Consider the following 20,130-nt stretch of genomic DNA (forward strand, 5'->3'; position numbering starts at 1 on the left):
CTGTGAGAGTGGGTCCAATTAGTAGTGCTGGTTTTCCACCTATAGTACTGGGGCATTTAAGCAGGAGTGCTCTTTGCCTGCAGGCTGCATCCTTTTCTCGTCTGTGAAGAGCAGAGAGAGAAACGAGTAATTGTAGAAACCGTTTCAACTCTCTTAGCTTTGTACCATTTAGATGTATTTCTTCTACGCCCAGTCATGCATACATGTATGTATGTTATCTTTCTCTGTTGTGCATAATGACTTCAAGATTATTTTTTGAAGGCCTTCAGGCATTTTCCAAGTGTTTTTGAACCAGTGCATCATTCACCGGTGTATTGCTTGTATAGAGGTCGTCTTTGATGAGGTTTTTGTCCTATGCACCCACTGAAATTTCAGTGTACTCAAGCATTAGAAAAGCCACTATTAGAGCATCTTTGTTTTCTTTGTTGAGCTGTTTATTTTGCTTTCTTCCCACACAGTTCCCTGGCCTCACTCTGACAACTGCTTTTCTGCATGAATTACATTCCTCGGGGCCGCAAGTCTCCTAATTCTTCCAGTCGATTTGATTCCTGCCTGTGTGATTAGTCCTGTGCTCCAACACACAGTTGGTCTTTGCCAAGCAAACTGCTTGCTAAGTGCCTTTAACATAAAGACCTAACTACATTTTTTAACCTCATTAGTGTGTAGGGCACTGCTTCGTTACAGCTTAATAATATGGCCACTATTGAATCATCACTTGCTCTAAAACAGATTACAGAATGGTTACCTAAGTTGTCTGGTTTTCTTCTTGTAAGACCATGTTTTTGCTGGATAACAGTTTCTTTCAGCACACCTCCAATATTAGCATGTAAGTTGCTTTTTGAAAGGAGACTCATTGATTCTGCTCAGGTAGATTTGTGATGCCAAGAAATTTCATAATTGTATGTTCAAAAAGAAATTTAGCACCTATTTGATGATAGAGAATCTAAGTAACAATATTGGTAAGAAAATGTGGATTTGGGAGAAAGGAGGGAGAGGGCTGAGGGGGCTGAAAAAGATTTCCTGTTTGTTTTGGCTTTAGAATTGCAAAGATCTCATCCTCACCAGTTTAAATACCGACTTCTCGCCGTAACACTGGATTTACAGCAATGTGGCCACAGTCTGCATCGGTTCACTTTATCTCATGGAATCAATTTTTGGCTGAATGTATCATCACTGAAATTTAGATTTCAGTTTCAAATGCACATAAAATCAAATGGAAAAGATATTACAGGACTTCCAAATGTTGTAAAGTCAGGAAAAAAAAAGTTGCCTAAGAAGACAGCATCACCAGGGTGTCGAGGGAAGAAAAGAGGCACTGGGTCACATGCCACTTGTGATGGTGCATTTGTGCAGTTGCATAGCACAGGCACTCAGAAGGTGAGACTTCATGATTAATGGTGTTTATTCTTGACAGAAGCCTCCTTTATTTATCTGCAATACAGTTTAGTGATTTTATCAGTCACCTGAATGAAAAATATTCAGTCATACCAATATTGCAGTGTAAATTGAGTAGAGTCACTTTTTATTATATCTTTCAGCCTTATCATCTGCACAGTAATTTTCTAGCAGGGGTTTGATATAGAAAGGCTGGATTTAGATGTACTTGACACAAAGCCTCTTCAATTTCCCCTAAAAGTTCAGGCTACTCTTAGAAATGTGTATAAATATATATATAAGACCCTCTTATCCAAGCAATTTCAGGATTTGAAAGAATAAAGATAAAATGTGCAAACCTGGATGTGGAAAATGTTGTTCATATGAAAACATCTAATAGCTCTGAAGCCACTGGTGAAATGCTCTTTAGTGTATAAGCTTGTGGCTTAGCGCAGTTCTTTTTGCATGGCTACGTAGTCTGACTTTCTTCTAATCAATCATCATCCAACTCCAATCAGCATACAGGCAGAGCCTATCGTTCATCCTGGGTGTAATTTCAGAGTTGAAGACTATAATGGCCACATACAGCACATTAGTCACTGTGATAACAGCTAGTGGCACTCCTGAGGAAGGGGGAGGACGGGGGAGAAGGAGAATAAAATTTTTCTCATTCTCACAGTGCATTAGTGAAATAGGAGCAAATGTTAAACAAATGTTTATTCAATTAGCTGACTTAACAGCATTAAGCGTGAGAAAGCTTCTGACACTCCTTTGACCTGTTCTTTTGTGGGAGGAGAGGAAGGGGAAAGGCAAGGAAGAAAGGGGTAGATTAATGCCATCAGGATTTATATATGCCCACATATTCATATGATGGTGCCGGTTGAAGTGTGGTTAAACACTTCAAGAAATGGCAGGCCCTGCCTGTTATCGAGAGGGGGCTAAAATTTGAATAGCAAATGAGACCACCTCTAGAGCATCAAAAAAGAATTGCAGAGCAGGGAAGTTTGCTGTAGGAATGCAGTTGGTAATTTCACTGTCCGGTCTGTTATTAATAACAACAGATAATGAGCGTGCTGCAGACCTTATAGATTTAACTGCTCCACTTTGTGCTATAGCATAGTTTGAAGATGGAATGGTGTGTGGAGGTCCCTGGCAGTCTCTCCTCTAATGTGTAGCAACACTTTTCCAAGACTTACTCAAATAACATTTGCTTGTCTTATGCACCTGGTTTAGATTCATGATGATGCATTCTGCATCAAATGCAAGATTGATATGTTATCCTCAATATGTTAATGACCATAAGTCTATAGACTTGGAACTGACTGAAGACAGAGAAGGAGAAGTTTACCAGCACTGAGACTGGGCTGTCCTATGAAGGTGTTGGGTCTTACCCAACATATGGTTCATAGAAGTCAGTGTCAACACGGCAAGGTAAGGTAATGCCTTGGTAAGGCTCTAGCAGAAGCAAGTGATGGAAATCAGAGTGTATCTTGTTAGCATTACTTTTATTTACTGTTTGTATTGCTGCAGTGTTAGAGCTCTGCTGAGTGTTGTGCAAATACAAAGAGCTCTGCCAGGAAGAGCTCCTGGTTGGACTGCTTTGGCAGATGAACTCTGGTGAGTCGGCTCTGACAGCCTTGGCGTTATCAGCCCTAGCTGTTTTCCTCGCCCTGAAGATGACCCCTTGTCTCTCAGTAGGGCCAGACAGTGTGCCTTTGTCCCATTTATAATCTAGCAACTTTGCTCTGGCTCACTGAAATGGTTAGAGGCAGAGGCATGCTGCCTCTGCTGGATGGAGGGTAGTGATTGCTGGGAGGGGGCACCAGCTGGATAGTTGGGGACAGTAAAAGCTTTCACAGCTGCCACAAAATTTACAAGAGAATGTCCACTAAAAGGCAAGTGGCATTTGGAAGGAGTAGTTATAGTAGGTCACGTTTTTGTATGTTTGCACGCTTTGTACAAACAAAGACATTATCAAGTAAACCCATGTAATCCTCCCTTACTCACCGATTTCCTTGCAGCAGTCCTGGGATGGATTTGTAGGAAGGAGAGGCAAGCTGGGACGTTCTGTATGCAAAGGCCAAGTTTACAATGTTTCAGAGGAGTGCCAGGAGTCAGTGACATCAGTTGGTGACAGGAGGGAAGGAAGAAGAAAAGGATAGGGAGGTTCTTGTGTGGAGGTTATTGTTATGTGAGGAGAACAAGAAGCCTGGGTGTGACTTGGAGAGATACTGAGAAACAGTACATGGGTTTATTTGCATTTTGCAGGAAAAGGAAGGAAAAGAAAAACCCAGTCAAAACTGTATCTGTATACACATCTAAGGAACACATATAAGGACATCAAGTCAAGGCTTGTGTAATGAAATGAATATAACTTTACTCAGTGGCTTTTGGAGGAGCAGTTGCTCACTGTAGTCTGTACAGGGGTTACTGTGGTCACCAGTGTCACCACTGACCTTATGTAAACAAAATGTTAAATAATGGAATGACTACTCAATGTTTTTAACAGTGTAAACGATTCTTGAGTGAATCCACAAACTGATGGTTGGGTTATTTATTACACGTAGCAGAGGGTGTATGAGAAAAAGCTGGATCTGCGTTCAGTCAGTTCGTCAGTTGAAAAATATGAATACAGTCACTGACTGAGGAATTAGTTCCTTGATTAATGTAGCCAATTTTTAACTGTAACTACATGATGTTAACACTTCCCAAAGAAGGAAAGCAGAAAACCAGAGTAATATTCTTTTGCTGTGGGTCATTGACTAATTGTTGTACATGATTTTCAGCATCATGAATATCTCGTCCACTCACTTGTGTCTTTTTTTTTTTTTCTGTCACAATACCTTTGAACTTTATGAGGAGTAACATTTTGTTCTAACCTAGGGTAAGTTTAATTGTATATTTTAGGAATTTACATTCCAGGAGTGCACACATTCTGTAAGGCATTGCCCTTGTCTCAATGAGAAAACATTAATAACATAGTGTCTCTTGGTCTGACCTTTCCACTGTAGATACCAGACACTTTCTGACTGCTTTACTATGATTTTGCAGATGGGAAAACAGTGGATGAGGAAGCCAACAAACTTGTCCAAGGTGACACAGCAGATAAGTGATGGAAACCAAACCAGAGACTGTGTACCTTAAATCCTGATCTATCTCCTCCTATGTGTAATGGGTGTTGACCCATTCATGATTTATTTGTGCATATATATACACTGAATGGAAGTTTGCTGCCGAATGTGGTCCTGTGACTCACTTCTCCGTACTGACTACGGTTCTAGGGTGAATCCTGGAGGAAAAGTGAGCAAAATAAAAACTGGCTCATAGAATCAGGGAATCAGAGAAACAGAGGATCACAGCATAGTTTGGGTTGGAAGGGACCTTAAAGATCATCTAGTTCCACCCCCCTGCCATGGGCAGGGACATCCAATTAGATCAGGCTGCCCAAGACCCCATCCAACCTGACCTTTAATACTTCCTAGGTGTTAGAACATGGAAAGGAGTATAGGAAATCAAGGTTCTTTCTCACATTAGGACTTACTCATGTTCTTGTTTTCCCTGTTTCATTTGTACCACTGATGAAGAACACTCAGCAGTGCTTACCTTTTTGTAGGTCTTTTACATGAGGTGTGCTCTGATGTTTCCATGTATTCAATTAACTCTAATTCTTTAAATATTCTAAATAATTTTCTTAGTTTTCCTAAGTCCAAGAATAAAATAGAGCAGCTTTGAGGCAGTGAATGATTTTAGGGGAATGGACTGCCTATTTTAAGACACAATTTCTGAAAAAAAGTATTAAAAGATTATATTATTGACTTCCCATAATGTACGTTTATGTGTTTGGTTGTTTACAAATTCAGTTAGAAGTGCAAAGAGAAAAGGGACTGTGAAACTTCATTTTGAAATTACTTGGTGCTAGCCTCACTCTCATTTGCGTATAAGTCAGTGGAAAACTTATTGGTGACTCCTGGGGGTGCAGAATTGGGTCAGCTCTTTATTCTTATGAAGGTTGTGTCCATGGTCACTTAAGGAATTTGTTGATTAAATGAGTGGACATTTTCCCATTGATTGCAGTTTATATAGGGATGAACCTTTACAAAATCAACTAAAGATTTCGAGAAGCAAGATGGTAATATTTGACTCTTAGTTTTCAACTATCCTTTAGGCATATAGTTACCTGCCTGACCCTGATTTATCAGTCACCTACAACTCTGTATATTCTTGTAGCAATGAGGAGTGAATAGATTGTTTGGCCTAATCTCAGCTGTTGGAATTTCTTAATGAAAAAGCCTTTTATTAGCCAGTTCTTGTCTTCTAGTGCTGAAGGGTCAGTCTGTACAAGGAACTATGGCATTAAACAGACAGTACTTATTTAACATAGGAGATATTGCCAAGGGAATTGAGCCACACGCTTTAAAATAGGAATCACTTCTTAATAAGGGAGTCCTTATTGTTTGTTCATCTTGCAGGATCTACTAGAAATAAAAGTGTCAATGTTTTGAGGACAGTCATCAGAAGATTATTCCAGGAAAAAAAAAAAAGAAAAGGATCATAGCAGTTTAATGAGTTTAACATTTTCTGATTCTCCAGGCAGGGGTGAACTGAACAAGTATCAGAGAAACAGCATGGATGTCATTGGCAGGAGAGTTATGCCATCAATGCTTGCTCCAGCGTTGAATAACATACTGTTAAATGATTAAATATCAAGGTTTGAACTTTGACACTTTCATAATATAACAAGATGGATGAAAAGGCAATAATAAATTAGGTTATGTTACAATATTTCATCCCACTTCGTTGACAAGCTTTGTTCTGTGAGATAGATTATTGTTCCATCTGTAACCTTAGCTCAGTGTCATATTTACAATGTTATAGTTAAGGATCACTTGCTGTTTTCAATATAAATGTATTTTTCAACAGATTCATAAAAGAGTCATTTAAAAATTTATCAGGACAAAACTTGGCATTAAAATTTCCAGTCCTAGAATTATAGTTTCCTTTAAAATCAGGAACATATTTTTTTTTTTTTCTAAGATAGATTGTGCTTAGAAGAGTATTTTCCCCAAGCACAGCTTTAAACAATTTGGAAACCATTTAGGACAGATCACTTCTCTAACACCAAACCTCAACATTTTCATGCAGGTTTTCCTGTGATACAGATCTTTGTAGCTGTCCTGAGTGGCTTGAAGTCTGCTTTCAGAAAAATGTTGCTACTAAAGAGCACTGACAAGCATGGAGGTCACAGGATACCCAAAAGCCTGTGTTTTACACAGTTGGAAGAGATGCAAAACCAGGGATGAGATGCTCTGGATTGATATTCTAGCACATCTTAGAGCAGTTGCAGGACGCCAAAGCAAAGAAACCCAGTGTGAGGGCTCTGAGGCCACTAATAAACCTTGGCTGTCTTGAATAGCCTCACCTGGAACCTCCACCCAGGAGCCCTTTTTAAGCTCAGCCTGGGGCCTTTTGTTCCCTCCTTATCATGCTTGGGACCTACACTGTAGGCACCTGGTCTCCTTGATGGACTTCACAGAGGTATGCTGTAGCTGCTCTTCTGGCCTGTGTCTCTTTCTGAATTTGACTGTCCTGCTGGACCTAGTTTGTCACTTTCCCTTATCTCAAATGGCTGATGGAACATGTTACCAGCAGCTGGCTCTGATCAGCTGCCTCAGATCTGGTAGGATGGAGTGCATTGCCTATGCTGGTGTTTACTCTTGGCTCCTGGCTTGCCATTCCTTTCAGAGCAGCTGGCCCTTGCTGTTCTATAAAACCCCAAACTGGGTCTCTTTTCTTCCCATTCCCTTCCGTCCTTCTTCAGCTCCTGGGCTAACCATCATAACTCAAATGCAAGTGTAAATCCATTTAAGATGGTTTCATGACACTTTGGGCTCATCCTCTGTCTGGCTCTTCACTAGGTCCACAGGAATGGTAAAACAGTGTGTGACTGAGTAGGAAAGGGGATTAAAAAAAGAGAATGGGAAGTTGGGTGGAAAAGGATTTTAGTATTTTTGTTCAGAAATTGCATAATAGAACAGTTACAGACAGATCTATCAGCTTGGAAAATAAAAACTCATTAATACTTTTGTTAAATCTTGTTTGTTTCTATGTTTTTAAAGGCTCAAAATCTTTTAGTTTTTTTGAATGTACAGAATTCATACAAGGCAGCTGTACATTCCCACCCGTGGCTTCCTTCTGCCTCCACCCACAGGATCAGTTCAGGAATGTAGGTGTGAGGAAAGATGGAAGCTAGAAGGGAGAAATGAGGTAAGGGAGGGAATGCTGTGTGTCCTCTTTAGCCTAATAGTGGGAGCTAATCTGGCACCTGTCGCACTTCACTCTGCCACACCAGGGGCTTGGGTGGAGACTGGAAATGATGCTTATGAATTCTGTCATTATGGCACTGAGAAGAGAGGGTGGCTGAAGGACCATGTAGTCAACAGGCTCCGTGCTTACTTACCTACCTGGGGATTTTTGCTTCTAATGATAGCCAGATAGCAGTATTTCACCTGCATGAGTTAACAACTCCATTGCTGCCAAAGAAAGGGATAGGATTTCCACTTGCATTTGGAGCATCTGATCTTCTTAACTGAAAAACTGGCTAATACTTAGACACAAAAACCAACCCAAAATATGTGGTAGGAGCTTTCCTACGCCCGTTCTCTCTGCGTATGGAAAAAAATGTGTGTGATGATCCTTTCAAGATAATGCTAGGTAATAATCTGTGTATGGAAATAATTTTGAGATACATGTAACTCACTCATGTTTGCCACATCTAATCTCAAATTCCCATGATCTTCCTTCCTTAGTTAAAAAAAAGGGCTACATGGGCCAAAAAGGGCATCACAGTCTTCATGTGCAGAGTGTGTTCGTTTCAGCTGTTAAGCAACAAATCAAAATGGCTCACTGTTTTTATGAGTAACAACTGAAATCTTACACACAGCTCACCTGTGATTCAGCAGTGGCCAGAAAAAGCATTTTAAAAAGTGTCTTTATGTGTTTTGTGACTTGCCATAGGTTTGATGTTGTTTGCAGCGGCTGAACTGGTGTGACCATGTAAGTTTTTAAGACTAAGCAGACCTCTTTGCAACATTCATCAAAAAGAAGTGTCATGACTAATAGGAAAAACTACACCTGTTTGTCCTTACACTGATCTCACTGCCTTGGCATGTGTGTGCCATTCTCCTGCTGAGTAGTTGAGGCTCTCTAAAGCATTGGAGTCTGGACATGAAGTTGTCAGGCTGGAGATGGGTGGAGAATGGGCAGACCTTTATTAGATGTGGAAGCTGTGTGGCATTTGTGATATTTCAGCAGCTCAGTGGTGAGCAGGAAAGCAGTCTGGAGAGAAAGGAGAAGATGCCTTCACAGCCAGGCCTGTTCTATGCTGCTTCTCTTCTTGTCAGGGGTGTAGACATAATCAAGGTTAATGAGAAAATACTAAGAACAGCCTAATGTGCCACGATAAAAAAATTTAGTGATAAAACATAGCCATAGGATCTGTTTTACTCCCAAACCTGGAGACCTCAAACTTCAAACGAGTATTGAAAGTATTACAGACTTTGTGTTACATTTGAGTTGAGTTTTCAGGATCTCTGGAAGTAGGCACAAAGGCCCTGATTTAGGTAAGAGCATGTATCTGTTTTGCTCCCTCTTTCTGACGCAAGCCTTAGCACACTGAGTATGTTGTTGAACAGGATAATCCATTTTTAGGAGAGGATACAGAGCTAGATCTGCCTTCCCATGGTTTACAGGTGGGGCATAAGTTTCAAGCAGTATCATTGAAAATGACCCTGCTTTTCTCATGCTGGAGCCTCATTGTGTCCCACAAATTAACCTCAGACCCTGGGCAGAACACCTTTTGCCAAGGCCAGGGATAAAGTACATGTGAAATGAAGATGATGGTCAGGGGGATCACCGCCGCCTGCATCTGGAGATTTGATTTGTTTGTTGTTGAATGAGCGTCTGCAGAGCTACTCCTGGGCTGTATTGTTTGTTATGTACTTGGAACAAAAGTCGTTCTTTATTGGTACACAAAGAGGTTGCAGAGCAACAGCTAGTAGTAAATGTATTTGGCTGCACTCTTTCTAAAAGTCATGTTTTGGTTTGAAGGAGGGAATATTGAGGTTTATCGCAGTGGTGAAGGATAGGAAGAATATGTGACATTTATGGGAATTAATCAAGGGGGCTCAGGCAGTGGGACCTGGGAGCAGATGGGAGCAGGAAGGAAAATGGGTTTGTGGGGAAAGAAGGGTCTGAAAACACAGTGGATTGAGAAGAGTACAGGCTGGAAGTGAGCAGAGGAGTTAGCAGCATTTTAAAATCAGATGCTGGAGAGAGATCAGTAAACATTAGGGTCTTGAGCTGGGAATTTCATGTGTAATCTGTTGACTCCTTATTTCTGCATCCAGTAATACAGCTTGTATGCCTGCTGTCGATTGATGTTACCCAGGTTGATGTCCTTTCTGTAGCATCCTCAGAAAACTGAGGAGCTCAGATAAGCAGAGGGAGGAAGAGGCAGGGCTGAGGAAAAGTGGTTGAGTCCCAGTGTCCTTGAATGGCTCCCATTGGATCTGGAGGGAAAAGCTGACAGCCTGGCTCTTAATCTTGCTCCTGCAGCAGCATTTGGCTATTGGCCAGCTGGAGAGTGAATCGCTGAGGCCGATACAGACTTTCAGCTCTTCTTGCAAGAGCTTTTAAACAGTTTTCTGTTTGATATGTACCAGATAAAGCCAAGATTCCTGCTTGCCTGTTTTTCTGGGTTTCTAACTCTTTCTCAGTTGAGATCACAATAGGAAAAAGCACTTGTAAAATGACATCCAAATTTAGTTTCTTTGTTACTCTTGTATTAAATTTGCTATAGTACTGTATTTTCCTTACTGCCAGGATGGCAAATTCACTCTTTTATGTGATATCCAGCTGTGTTGTTTTTGCTTCCTACGTCATCATGAGTTTTAAGGCTCCTGCCTTCTGCACTTGGCCTGACAGGGAACTGTGAGACAGCAAATGCTTCATGGCTGGTCAAGTTTCACATTACCAACAAGAATAAAGCCATGTTTCAACCATAAAACAAAGGTACTTCAAAAACATGCGGAGAAAAAGTGCTCTGTGGAAAGATGATGCCTGTTTTGTGCAGTGGTGGAAAACTGCTTCTGGTTGCAGGTCTTGAGGCTTTTTAAATACGGTGATTACACTGCTGCTTCTTACTTCTAGCCCACAACAAATGCAACTCTCTAAAAAACTTTGGAGCTAGGAGGTGATTTCATACAGGAAAGCTAAATGGGTTTACCTTTCAGAAAGCCAGATAGGGAAAGGACAAAAGCACAACAGGAAGAATCTTTATTTCCCAGATTTTATGAGCCCTCATGAATTTTGTGGCAGAGAAGCCAGTGTAGTGTTAAGAATGCATAACTTTGTTTGTCCCACTCCTTCACTAGCATTTCCAAGCTTATGTCAAGGCTGAATTCACTCGTATTTAAGATTACATTCTCTTGGCCTTTTAGGTGACGACAACTATCTTGTTGATCATGCTATGTGTATGTTAAAGGAAAAAAACACATTTCTTTTTTTATTGTTCTTTGTAAGGCATCATCATCAAAGGAACAGGCTGCCCTTACTGCTCTCTCAGCTCCTGCCTGTGTCTGTGCTGTATATATGCTAAATTAATTGGAAAAACAAGGACAATAAGGCATTTAGTTCGGGTCAGCCAGTTGGACTACAGCAAATGCATGACAGTCCTAATCATTGTCTTTTGCCAAAGAGCAGGTTGGCAAGGGCAGGCACTCCAACCCCTTCTGATGAAATCTGGACTTTTTCCAATGCCTTTGGAGACAGGATGCTGTGGGACAAGGGTCTCCACACAGAGCCCAGACGCTGTCCTGTCAACAGGGTGAGATGATGGCTGTGGCAGGTTGTTTGTCTTTTGTCAGCTGTGAACTCAGCTTGCAGCCTTGGTTCATTACAGCTTCATACAAGTAGCATGAGAAGGCACCAGAGCTCTCCCATTTCAAGACGGAGGTAGTTGATTAAAATGGTCTTGTTAAAGGCATTGGTCTTTAGTGCCATGCTAAAACCAAATGTATTCAGCAGTCTTTCTTCCTTTACTACTAAGTTTTCTGCCTCCTTCATGGGAAGGGACATCAACAAAAAAAATAGAAGAATTCCTTCAAAGGAACCAGCTGTCTTAATGGCTTAAAAAGTTTGAGTGTTCTATTGCATGTATAAACATGCAATCTTGCACTTTCAGGGACAGTAAGCTGGCAAATGAAGGGAGTCAGCATAGTTTAGGTCTCAAAACTATTTTCAAATAGCCATGTGGTTTTGAAGGTGTAAATGGTTGAGCATCTCAATACATCTTCTGTATTGCAGCAAGAATCAATGTGGTATACAGGGTACATGTTTTACACTAATTAAAGTGATTTTCTGATGAACTCCATGGGGAAATGTTACTGAGGGTTGTAAAGATTAAACCAAACACAAACTCATGTTAAAATTGGTCAGAGATATGTTACTAATACTAGGTACAAAGAAGAATTCGTTTCCTATCGTTATTCTGTCCAGACAGTTGGCTTTAGTGGAAATTATTACATGTGCAACTCAGTTGTTACTCTTGAAGAAATGAATGCATTACTCTACAGTATTTTATTTTATTGTATAGGTAACCTGGCTGTTTGTTGTTATTTTTCTTCTCTTTTAGGCCTTCTGCCTTATCTAGTAGCCCAACATACTCAGAGCTTCCGTTCCTTAGAATTTCCCCACACCGAAATCCTGCTGCAACATCAGAGTCCCCCTTCAGCACGCCTCACCCGTACATTAACCCCTACATGGACTACATCAGGTCCCTGCACAGCAGCCCATCCCTCTCCATGATCTCGGCAGCCCGCGGACTCAGCCCAACAGACGGTGGGTTAAGACAGACTTCCTGTTTTCTGTCTTCAAAGCAACTTAAAAAATATTAATCTTGTCAATATTTTTCCCCGCCTTGTTCAATGCAGCTTCAGCAGGTTTGTCAGACATATTCATTATGTCATAAATGTTTCAATACTTCATCAGCCGATCACGGCTCATTTGTACATCTCACAAATGTTGAAAGTTCAGGGAGAAGGAAAAAAAAAGAGCATGCTTCATCAAAATTTAACTAGAAGGGTGGTGTGTGTCTTTTAACATCTTTGTTTGTGGAGCTGACCTGGGGTGCGATTCTGATCTCCCAAGAAATCCAGTGCCTCCACACTGAATTGAGCCATATTCTTCATGAGTGTAGATCAGTGTATTCTGTGGAGTTCTTCACGTGTGAAAGGCTCATTAATTAAAACAGTATTTTTCAATCATATGAAGCGTGTACTGACTTGTTACATTTGGTCAATAGGTCTGCTAAAATTATTTAGAATGATTTCAGTTTACCCTTGCTGATTATATGGTCAAGTGAAGTTATGCTTGTGTAGAAGAGGTGGCTGATAATCAAGACTAGCCACTTTAGTTTAAATGATGAGAAGTACACCCATATTGATGAAATGTCGATGCTTTAGGTCTCAATGTGACCATGACTATTATTTTCCAGGTTATTTGGGTTGAAATGAACACCTGCAATTACTCTCGTCACTATTTTGGCGTATTTCCTGTTCATTTCAATGGGAATTTTGCCAAAGTGAGCAATGAATAAAGTTACAAAAAAGGCTCAGGCATTTTAGCAGTAGGTTTTTCAACAGTAGAGTAAGTAGTTGAACATTTCAAAATTGTAGCATTTGCTGAAGATAGCAAAAATATAACATACTCCCAAAGCAATATATAGTGAAGACGAACCATTGTTTTAACTATTGGAAAGATCTTCCCAGTGTACACAGAAACTTACCAAACAGAGTTAAACTGCCTTTAGCTGAATTTGAAAAATGAGCAGTGCACCCTATCCAAAGGGATAACTAATTAATCCTCGTTTGTAAGAACATATACCTTTATGGTTAATCCATCAGTTATGTGCACATATCCTTATGAGAATAAATTTTAATGACCTATTGTCAGTCAAGGTATGTGGCATGCACACAGGGCTTTCCTAGCAGCATGTCGGGTGTTGCATGAATCCTTGCTGATTCTGCTCTTTTTTTATTTTAGCCAAAATATAAAAAAAGAAAAATTGAAGGAACAATTTGAATGCTCAGAAATATGTGTTTTGACTTGGGGAGCTTTGGAGCTTTTGATATTGGATAAAGAAGAGAAAGCTATAAAGCAGGGACATGAATTTGTAAAAGTCTTGCAATGTCTGCTTGGGCATTTCACAAAACCTAATATGCAGACTACTTTAGATCAGATTTCTATAGAATTTTGTTTATGCTTAAGGTGTGCTCCAGTTGCACACACAAGAGAAAGAAGGGAAGGGAACTGCCACCTGTCACATAACCATACGACATTAGCCTGTGTACATTCTTGGTCTCAGGTGTGCAACGCTGTATTCACTTGTATAGATATAGGCACATAGTGCTATCTGAGATACTCTAGGATATCTGACCCAACACCCAGTCAACACTCCAGAAAGGCAGAGATCTCCTAGAAGTGCTTTGCCGTATTCACCAGACCAGTGGTAATATCTCTGAAACTCTACAATGTCTCAGGATAGACAGTTCTCAGATAGATAGTTCCAGGTTCTGGCACCTAAATTTAGGTCTGTACAGTATAGAAATCTGTGATCTTGCTGTGTTGTTTTGCCATTACAGTCCAGTGAGATCTAGGTAGCACAGCTGGTGGAGCCTAATTGAGCTACTCAGTTCACCCAGATAGACATTTCAATGTAACCAGCTGAGTCTGGAGCTCCCTCGTAACTACGATGATGCTAAGATTCACCGGTCTACAGCGTATGTGTTTGGTGTCAGTTCAGGTCTGTGAAATACCATGCTGTAACTCCCAGCTGCCATCACAGAAAAGCAGTTTTCTTCTCTAAGGCCTGTCTCATACTGTCCAGCATCATGTAGGTGCCTTGAATACTTAGGGGCTTTCAGATGGCATGAGGCACTTGGGTGTAGGCAATGTGGTTGAGTATGTTGTGTCACAACACTCATCCTGTGAGCTTTGATTGCTGTCTGTATATGCAACCTTAGCCTTTCATAAATACAAGCTAAACTTACTAGCTTAAGCTTCTTGCTTTGGAATTTAAACAAAGACATCTTAGTTGATATTTCCTCTAGGTTCGCAGCTCATCTGTGATCAGTTACTGGAGCCCAGGTGTTGTGCAGCAGCTTGTGAATATACAGTAACTTGATTGAGGCATTGGATATATTTCAGTAAAAAGGTGTACTTAATGAAATGCTGTTACATTTATTCTCTGGAGTCCTGTTTGTTGCGTGGTCAGTCAGACATAGACTGAAATTTTTTTTTTGGGGGTAGGTTCCTGGGATCAGATAGTCCAAGTCTTGGCTTGGGCTCTACTAAAATGCAAATAAATCCCCCCTTTGATTTAAAGAGGTACATGCACATAATGTAGTAATAACATAATGGACACCGTGGCTTAAGTTGTATAGCATTTGAACTGTGAAAACTTGTCAGTTGTTATTGTCCTTCTGAAAGCAATGGCGAGATTTCTCTTGCTACCCTAATTGATTTAGACCAGTTAGATAATTAGGTCAGTGTGCTATTGGGCTCAGTCTGTCGACTCACAGATCTGGGGATGGCCAGGAGCCAAAATAATCTGGAACATAACGAAGAGCAGTTTCATGTTCACTACAAGTCTTGCCAGCTCTAATTAATGACTGTCCCAGCAGCAATAATGGTAGAATGTCTTCTGTCTTGTTATTTCACCTTACCTGGCACAATCACTGGGCTGGGGGTGGCCGGGGACTCCTCTGAGTAGCGCAGAGGGTTTGAGGCAGGAGTACGGGCCAAGTTGTTGGTGTGTGTAGAGCAGAGTGCTCGAACAAAGCTCAGCAGTGCCCACAATGTGGTAGCAAATGCCTCCCCTTCTAAGAAATGCTGGGTAAAATCTGCAGCTCCCCAGGAATAAACAGGAGAAGATTCAGGGCTGCGGACTTCCCATACACCCTTCATTTACCCTTCATGCAATACATCATTTATTGGGCTAATTTTTTATGTTTGAAGAAAGTAGTAAGGAATGATCTTTGAAGAGCACCAGGGCATTTCTCATTTAGTAGTGCAATTATGTGCTCACTGTGTTTTCTGCAGCAGTTATTTTTAAAGTTTGTAGCCAATGTTATTGTTAGTTAACCCAGACGCTTATGTCAGAAAGCTCGGGAAGTATTTTAAGTGTGTCTAGAAAGATATAGTGGTTGCCGACTACTGTAAAAAATTTAAAATCAGTGATTCAGTGTGAGTTACTCCTCTTAAAATTTGGTCTGAATGTTTTTCTTGCCATTTCAGAGAAAGTGGTGGTGGCTGAAATAGGTTATGTTTAATTGAGAAGTCAATTTGTCATTTGGAAAAAATACCAACCACTTTTAATGTATCTCAGCTCATTTTTTTATACCATTACTGTTCCTGTTTTGTGTACTTCTATTTTATCTGAACCTTTCTTGAAATTGGTCATTTTTAACATTATAACATCACAGAATCACAGAATAACCAGGTTGGAAGAGACCCACCGGATCATCGAGTCCAACCGTTCCCATCAAACACTAAACCATATCCCTCAGCACCTCATCCACCCGTGCCTTAAACACCTCCAGGGAAGGTGACTCAACCACCTCCCTGGGCAGCCTGTTCCAGTGCCCAATGACCCTTTCTGTAAAGAATTTTTTCCTAACATCTAGCCTAAACTTCCCCTGGCGGAGCTTGAGGCCATTCCCTCTTGTCCTGTCCCCTGTCACTTGGAAGAAGAGGCCAGCACCCTCCTCTCTACAGCCTCCTTTCAGGTAGTTGTAGAGAGCAATGAGGTCACCCCTCAGCCTCCTCTTCTCCAGGCTAAACAACCCCAGCTCTCTCAGCCGCTCCTCATAAGGCCTGTTCTCCAGCCCCTTCACCAGCTTTGTTGCTCTTCTCTGGACTCTTTCCAGAGCCTCAACATCCTTCTTATGGTGAGGGGCCCAGAACTGAACACAGTATTCAAGGAGCGGTCTCACCAGTGCTGAGTACATAGGGAGAATAACCTCCCTGGACCTGCTGGTCATGCCGTTTCTGATACAAGCCAAGATGCCATTGGCCTTCTTGGCCACCTGGGCACACTGCTGGCTCATATTCAGTCGGCTGTCAACCAACACGCCCAGGTCCCTCTCCTCCAGGCAGCTTTCTAGACAGACTTCTCCCAGTCTGTAGCACTGCGTAGGGTTGTTGTGCCCCAAGTGCAGGACCCGGCATTTGGCCTTGTTAAACCTCATGCCATTGGACTCTGCCCAGCGGTCCAGCCAGTTCAGATCCCTTTGCAGAGCCTCCCTACCTTCCAGCAGATCGACACTTCCACCCAGCTTAGTGTCGTTCGCAAACTTGCTAAGGGTGCACTCGATGCCTTCATCCAGATCATTGATGAAGACATTGAACAGGGCTGGACCCAGCACTGAGCCCTGGGGAACCCCACTTGTCACTGGCCTCCAGCTGGATTTCACACCATTTACCACCACTCTCTGGGCCCGGCCATCCAACCAGTTTTCCACCCAGGAGAGTGTGCGCCTGTCCAGGCCAGAGGCTGACAGTTTCTCAAGCAGAACGCTGTGAGAAAAAGCACATTATTCTATTTTCTTTGGTAAAAACACACTCTAAGAAATGCTGTTGCTGAATAAACTTTTCGCCGAACTCCAATGCTGTGTTTACCTCCTTTCAGTGTAAACGTTGAATCGTTGCTTCTAAGATTTGTACTTCACATCTGATTCTCTAATGTAAACATAAATTCTTCTTAGTAATACCATGTAAGTAACAGTATTCAGGTTAAGTTGATAATTAAAATAAATTCAAGTTAAGGTGGCAATTAAAAGAATTTCAGCTTAAAATTTTGTTTCTGTTCAAGATTCAGTTGCTGGGATCAAAGAAAAATCTCATTAAATGATATGAAAAAATATAAAAGTAATATGTTGGGATCTAGCCCATTAATCTAAATCTTGAAGTAGTTTAGGCAAACTTACGTACTATCTTCTGGTGAGCAGAGTATAAGGAAACTTAAACTATTTTGCAAGTGGGACAAGTAGAGAGCAGAGAGGAAGGAGGGCTGGTTGCCTCAAGTCACAAAGCAAGTCTGTGTCAGAATCAAGGAGATAGAACCTAGCTTATTTTATGAGTACTTCTCACACAGGTCCATGAAACGACCATCTACCTACTTTAGTATTTGAAGCCTGCTCAGATGAGACGATATTAAAATGATATGGATTTTTATGTTTGTCCAGCGTTGCCTTGAAAACTGCAAGGGAGGAGAAAACTTGCACATTATTTTTGCAGGAGAGAAAGGCTCCTATACATCAATATCAGAGGTCTACATCACTCATAAGCTTACTGACAGGATGTAGAGCCTATACAGTCTATGGTTTTGACTCTGCAAACATACTTGTATGTCAAGTACGCTTACGTATGAACTTAGAAGGACTGGATGACCATATTCATTGACTTCAGTCTGTCCTTCAAAAATAACACTGCTGTGGTGTTTGTGGAAAACTGGCATTTGGCCTGAAAACTTGCTTTGTTCTTGTTTATTTCTGAACTTATATATGAACTGCCACCATGAGTGGAAGTCTGGTACCCTGAGCAGAGACTGCAGAAGCTTGAATGCTTATGGATGTTCAGCCGTGTTGTTACTCTAGAGACAGAATCCTTTGGGCCAGAGATGAGGTAATTGGGAATAAATCGCCAGGAAAGGTTTCCTGCTTTTTTATGTCACTAAATGAATCATACCAGTTTCCACTGCTGTCAGTCTGTCACTTTTTGAGTCACTTAACAATAAATATTAAAAAAATGAGATCACCAAGCTCATTAATATTTTATGCCCTGCTGTTTTTTGAATGGTATCTTTGGAGTATCATTGGTTGAAATATATTGACCTGTGGTGGCACAGTGCAGATGTTGCGTTACATTAAAAAATAAACAAGCTGGTTTAATAGCCAGGGAAACCAGCAATGTGATAAAACTTTCCTTCTTGTTTATCCTACGTCATTAACGGTGCTTTTTATGTTGTGTTTTTAGCTCCACATGCTGGTGTCAGTCCAGCTGAATATTACCATCAGATGGCTCTGTTGGCAGGCCAGCGCAGCCCGTATGCAGACATCATTCCTTCAGCTGCCAGTGCTGGAGCCGGTGCTCTTCATATGGAATATCTTCATGCCATGGATAGTAAGTGATGTTTTCTAGAAATATAGACAGGCCTTCAAAGGGAGCCACGTGTGTTGTTCCTGGCATGACTAAAAAGGCCTTCATGCAGATAGAGAAGTGGGAGTCAACATGAGCCTCATCATGAGACTGGAGGGCCAGATATACAAGGTTTAAAGCAAATCTAAAAGTAAGTTTTGAAAGTAAGTAGGGAGAGGGAAAGGACTGCTCCTGCAAACAGGTTACAGATTTTATTTGCAGCAAGGTTTGAGTGCTTATGAAAGTATCCTTTTTTATTCAAAATCAATAACTCGCTTTCATCATTAGGTTGGGTATTTCCCTAAGGGGAACATTAATAAAATTTTACATCTGTTTTTCCATTAGGAGAGCATGCTCCCCTCTTTTTTAGACTGTGGTAGCCATACTTACAAGTTGTGCGCAATAGACAACTTTGAGATCACTTCTAAGGTGAAGCAGTTTGCTGAATTCTCAAGAATCCGAACTAAGTTTTTCCCATTATTAAGAGCCTCATTTACCCACTTCAATATCTTTCAGACCTCTAATCTGTCATCTTTTTTTATGGTGAAGGAGGAAAAGAGAGCACCCCATTCCAAACTGCTCACTACTGCTGCTTTTGATTAGCCAGAAGGGATTATACAGAGCACTCCCCTCTAGTCATAAGATGTTTACATGGTTTTTGAGATGTGCTAATTTCCTTCCAACAAGGAAAATAAAAGGTCCAGGCAAGAAAGGGTGATGACTGTTGACTCTTGCTTGGTAGTACAGAGCAATACAGTAGCATTAGATCACCTTGTTGTCCCACAGCTCTTAAAAACCTTTGTTGGCATGCAGTTTCTTCTTGTCTCCTGTTGGCTGCATGCCATAGCTGCTGATCTCAAGGGGTGTGGGAGTTGGTAGATTCACCTCTGCAACACATGGGAACATAGATAGTCACCCCTGCAGAACACATGCCTGGGAGTGTGAAGTAGTTGACGAACAATTTTACAAGAATCAGGCAAGACAGATAATCATGGAACTGGACAAGGAAACTGCTTTCATTCTGTTACCTTGATAGTGAAGGATTTTTAATTCCTCTCCTGTTACCAGTTTTACTGCACTGGTAGCATGCATAGTGATTTTACAGTAATGTAGTATACCTTGAGCCCACTTCAGAAACATAATAAACCCACATATGTAGTCTAGACTTATACCAGAAATTATTGTGCAGGTCTCAGTGCTTGAAAGCTTAAGAATATGATACTTCCTGATTTGGATTTTTAGAAGAATAGAGAGAGGTGAGGTGCGCTGCTAATGCATTTGATGAGTATTAATAATACCTTGCAGTATGGAAACTGTTATGATGCTTTTTTCAGGTGGGTTCCAGTTGCAAGGATAAATCCCCAGATTGTACGAGTGGACATGGGGATCATAGAATCATAAAATAGTTTGGATTGGAAGACACCTTTGAAGGTCAACTAGTCTAACACCCTCTGCAACAAGCAGGGATATTTTATACTTAATGGGTTTGGTTCCTATTGGGAG

General features: G+C 41.0%; 1 protein-coding gene across 4 annotated transcripts in view; it reads left to right on the forward strand.

The window, feature by feature from the left end:
- GLI3 (GLI family zinc finger 3) overlaps positions 1 to 20,130 on the forward strand; it is a 209,099-nt gene that overhangs the window by 126,376 nt on the left and 62,593 nt on the right. For all 4 annotated transcript variants that reach the window (XM_069859764.1, XM_069859767.1, XM_069859765.1 and 1 more), the window contains 2 exons: positions 12,065 to 12,270; positions 18,466 to 18,612. In XM_069859764.1, coding sequence (XP_069715865.1) covers positions 12,065 to 12,270; positions 18,466 to 18,612 — 353 coding nt within the window. The remainder of the gene's footprint in view (positions 1 to 12,064; positions 12,271 to 18,465; positions 18,613 to 20,130) is intronic.

Source organism: Phaenicophaeus curvirostris, chromosome 6 (genome assembly GCF_032191515.1).
Source record: "Phaenicophaeus curvirostris isolate KB17595 chromosome 6, BPBGC_Pcur_1.0, whole genome shotgun sequence".
Lineage (NCBI taxonomy): Eukaryota > Metazoa > Chordata > Aves > Cuculiformes > Cuculidae > Phaenicophaeus > Phaenicophaeus curvirostris.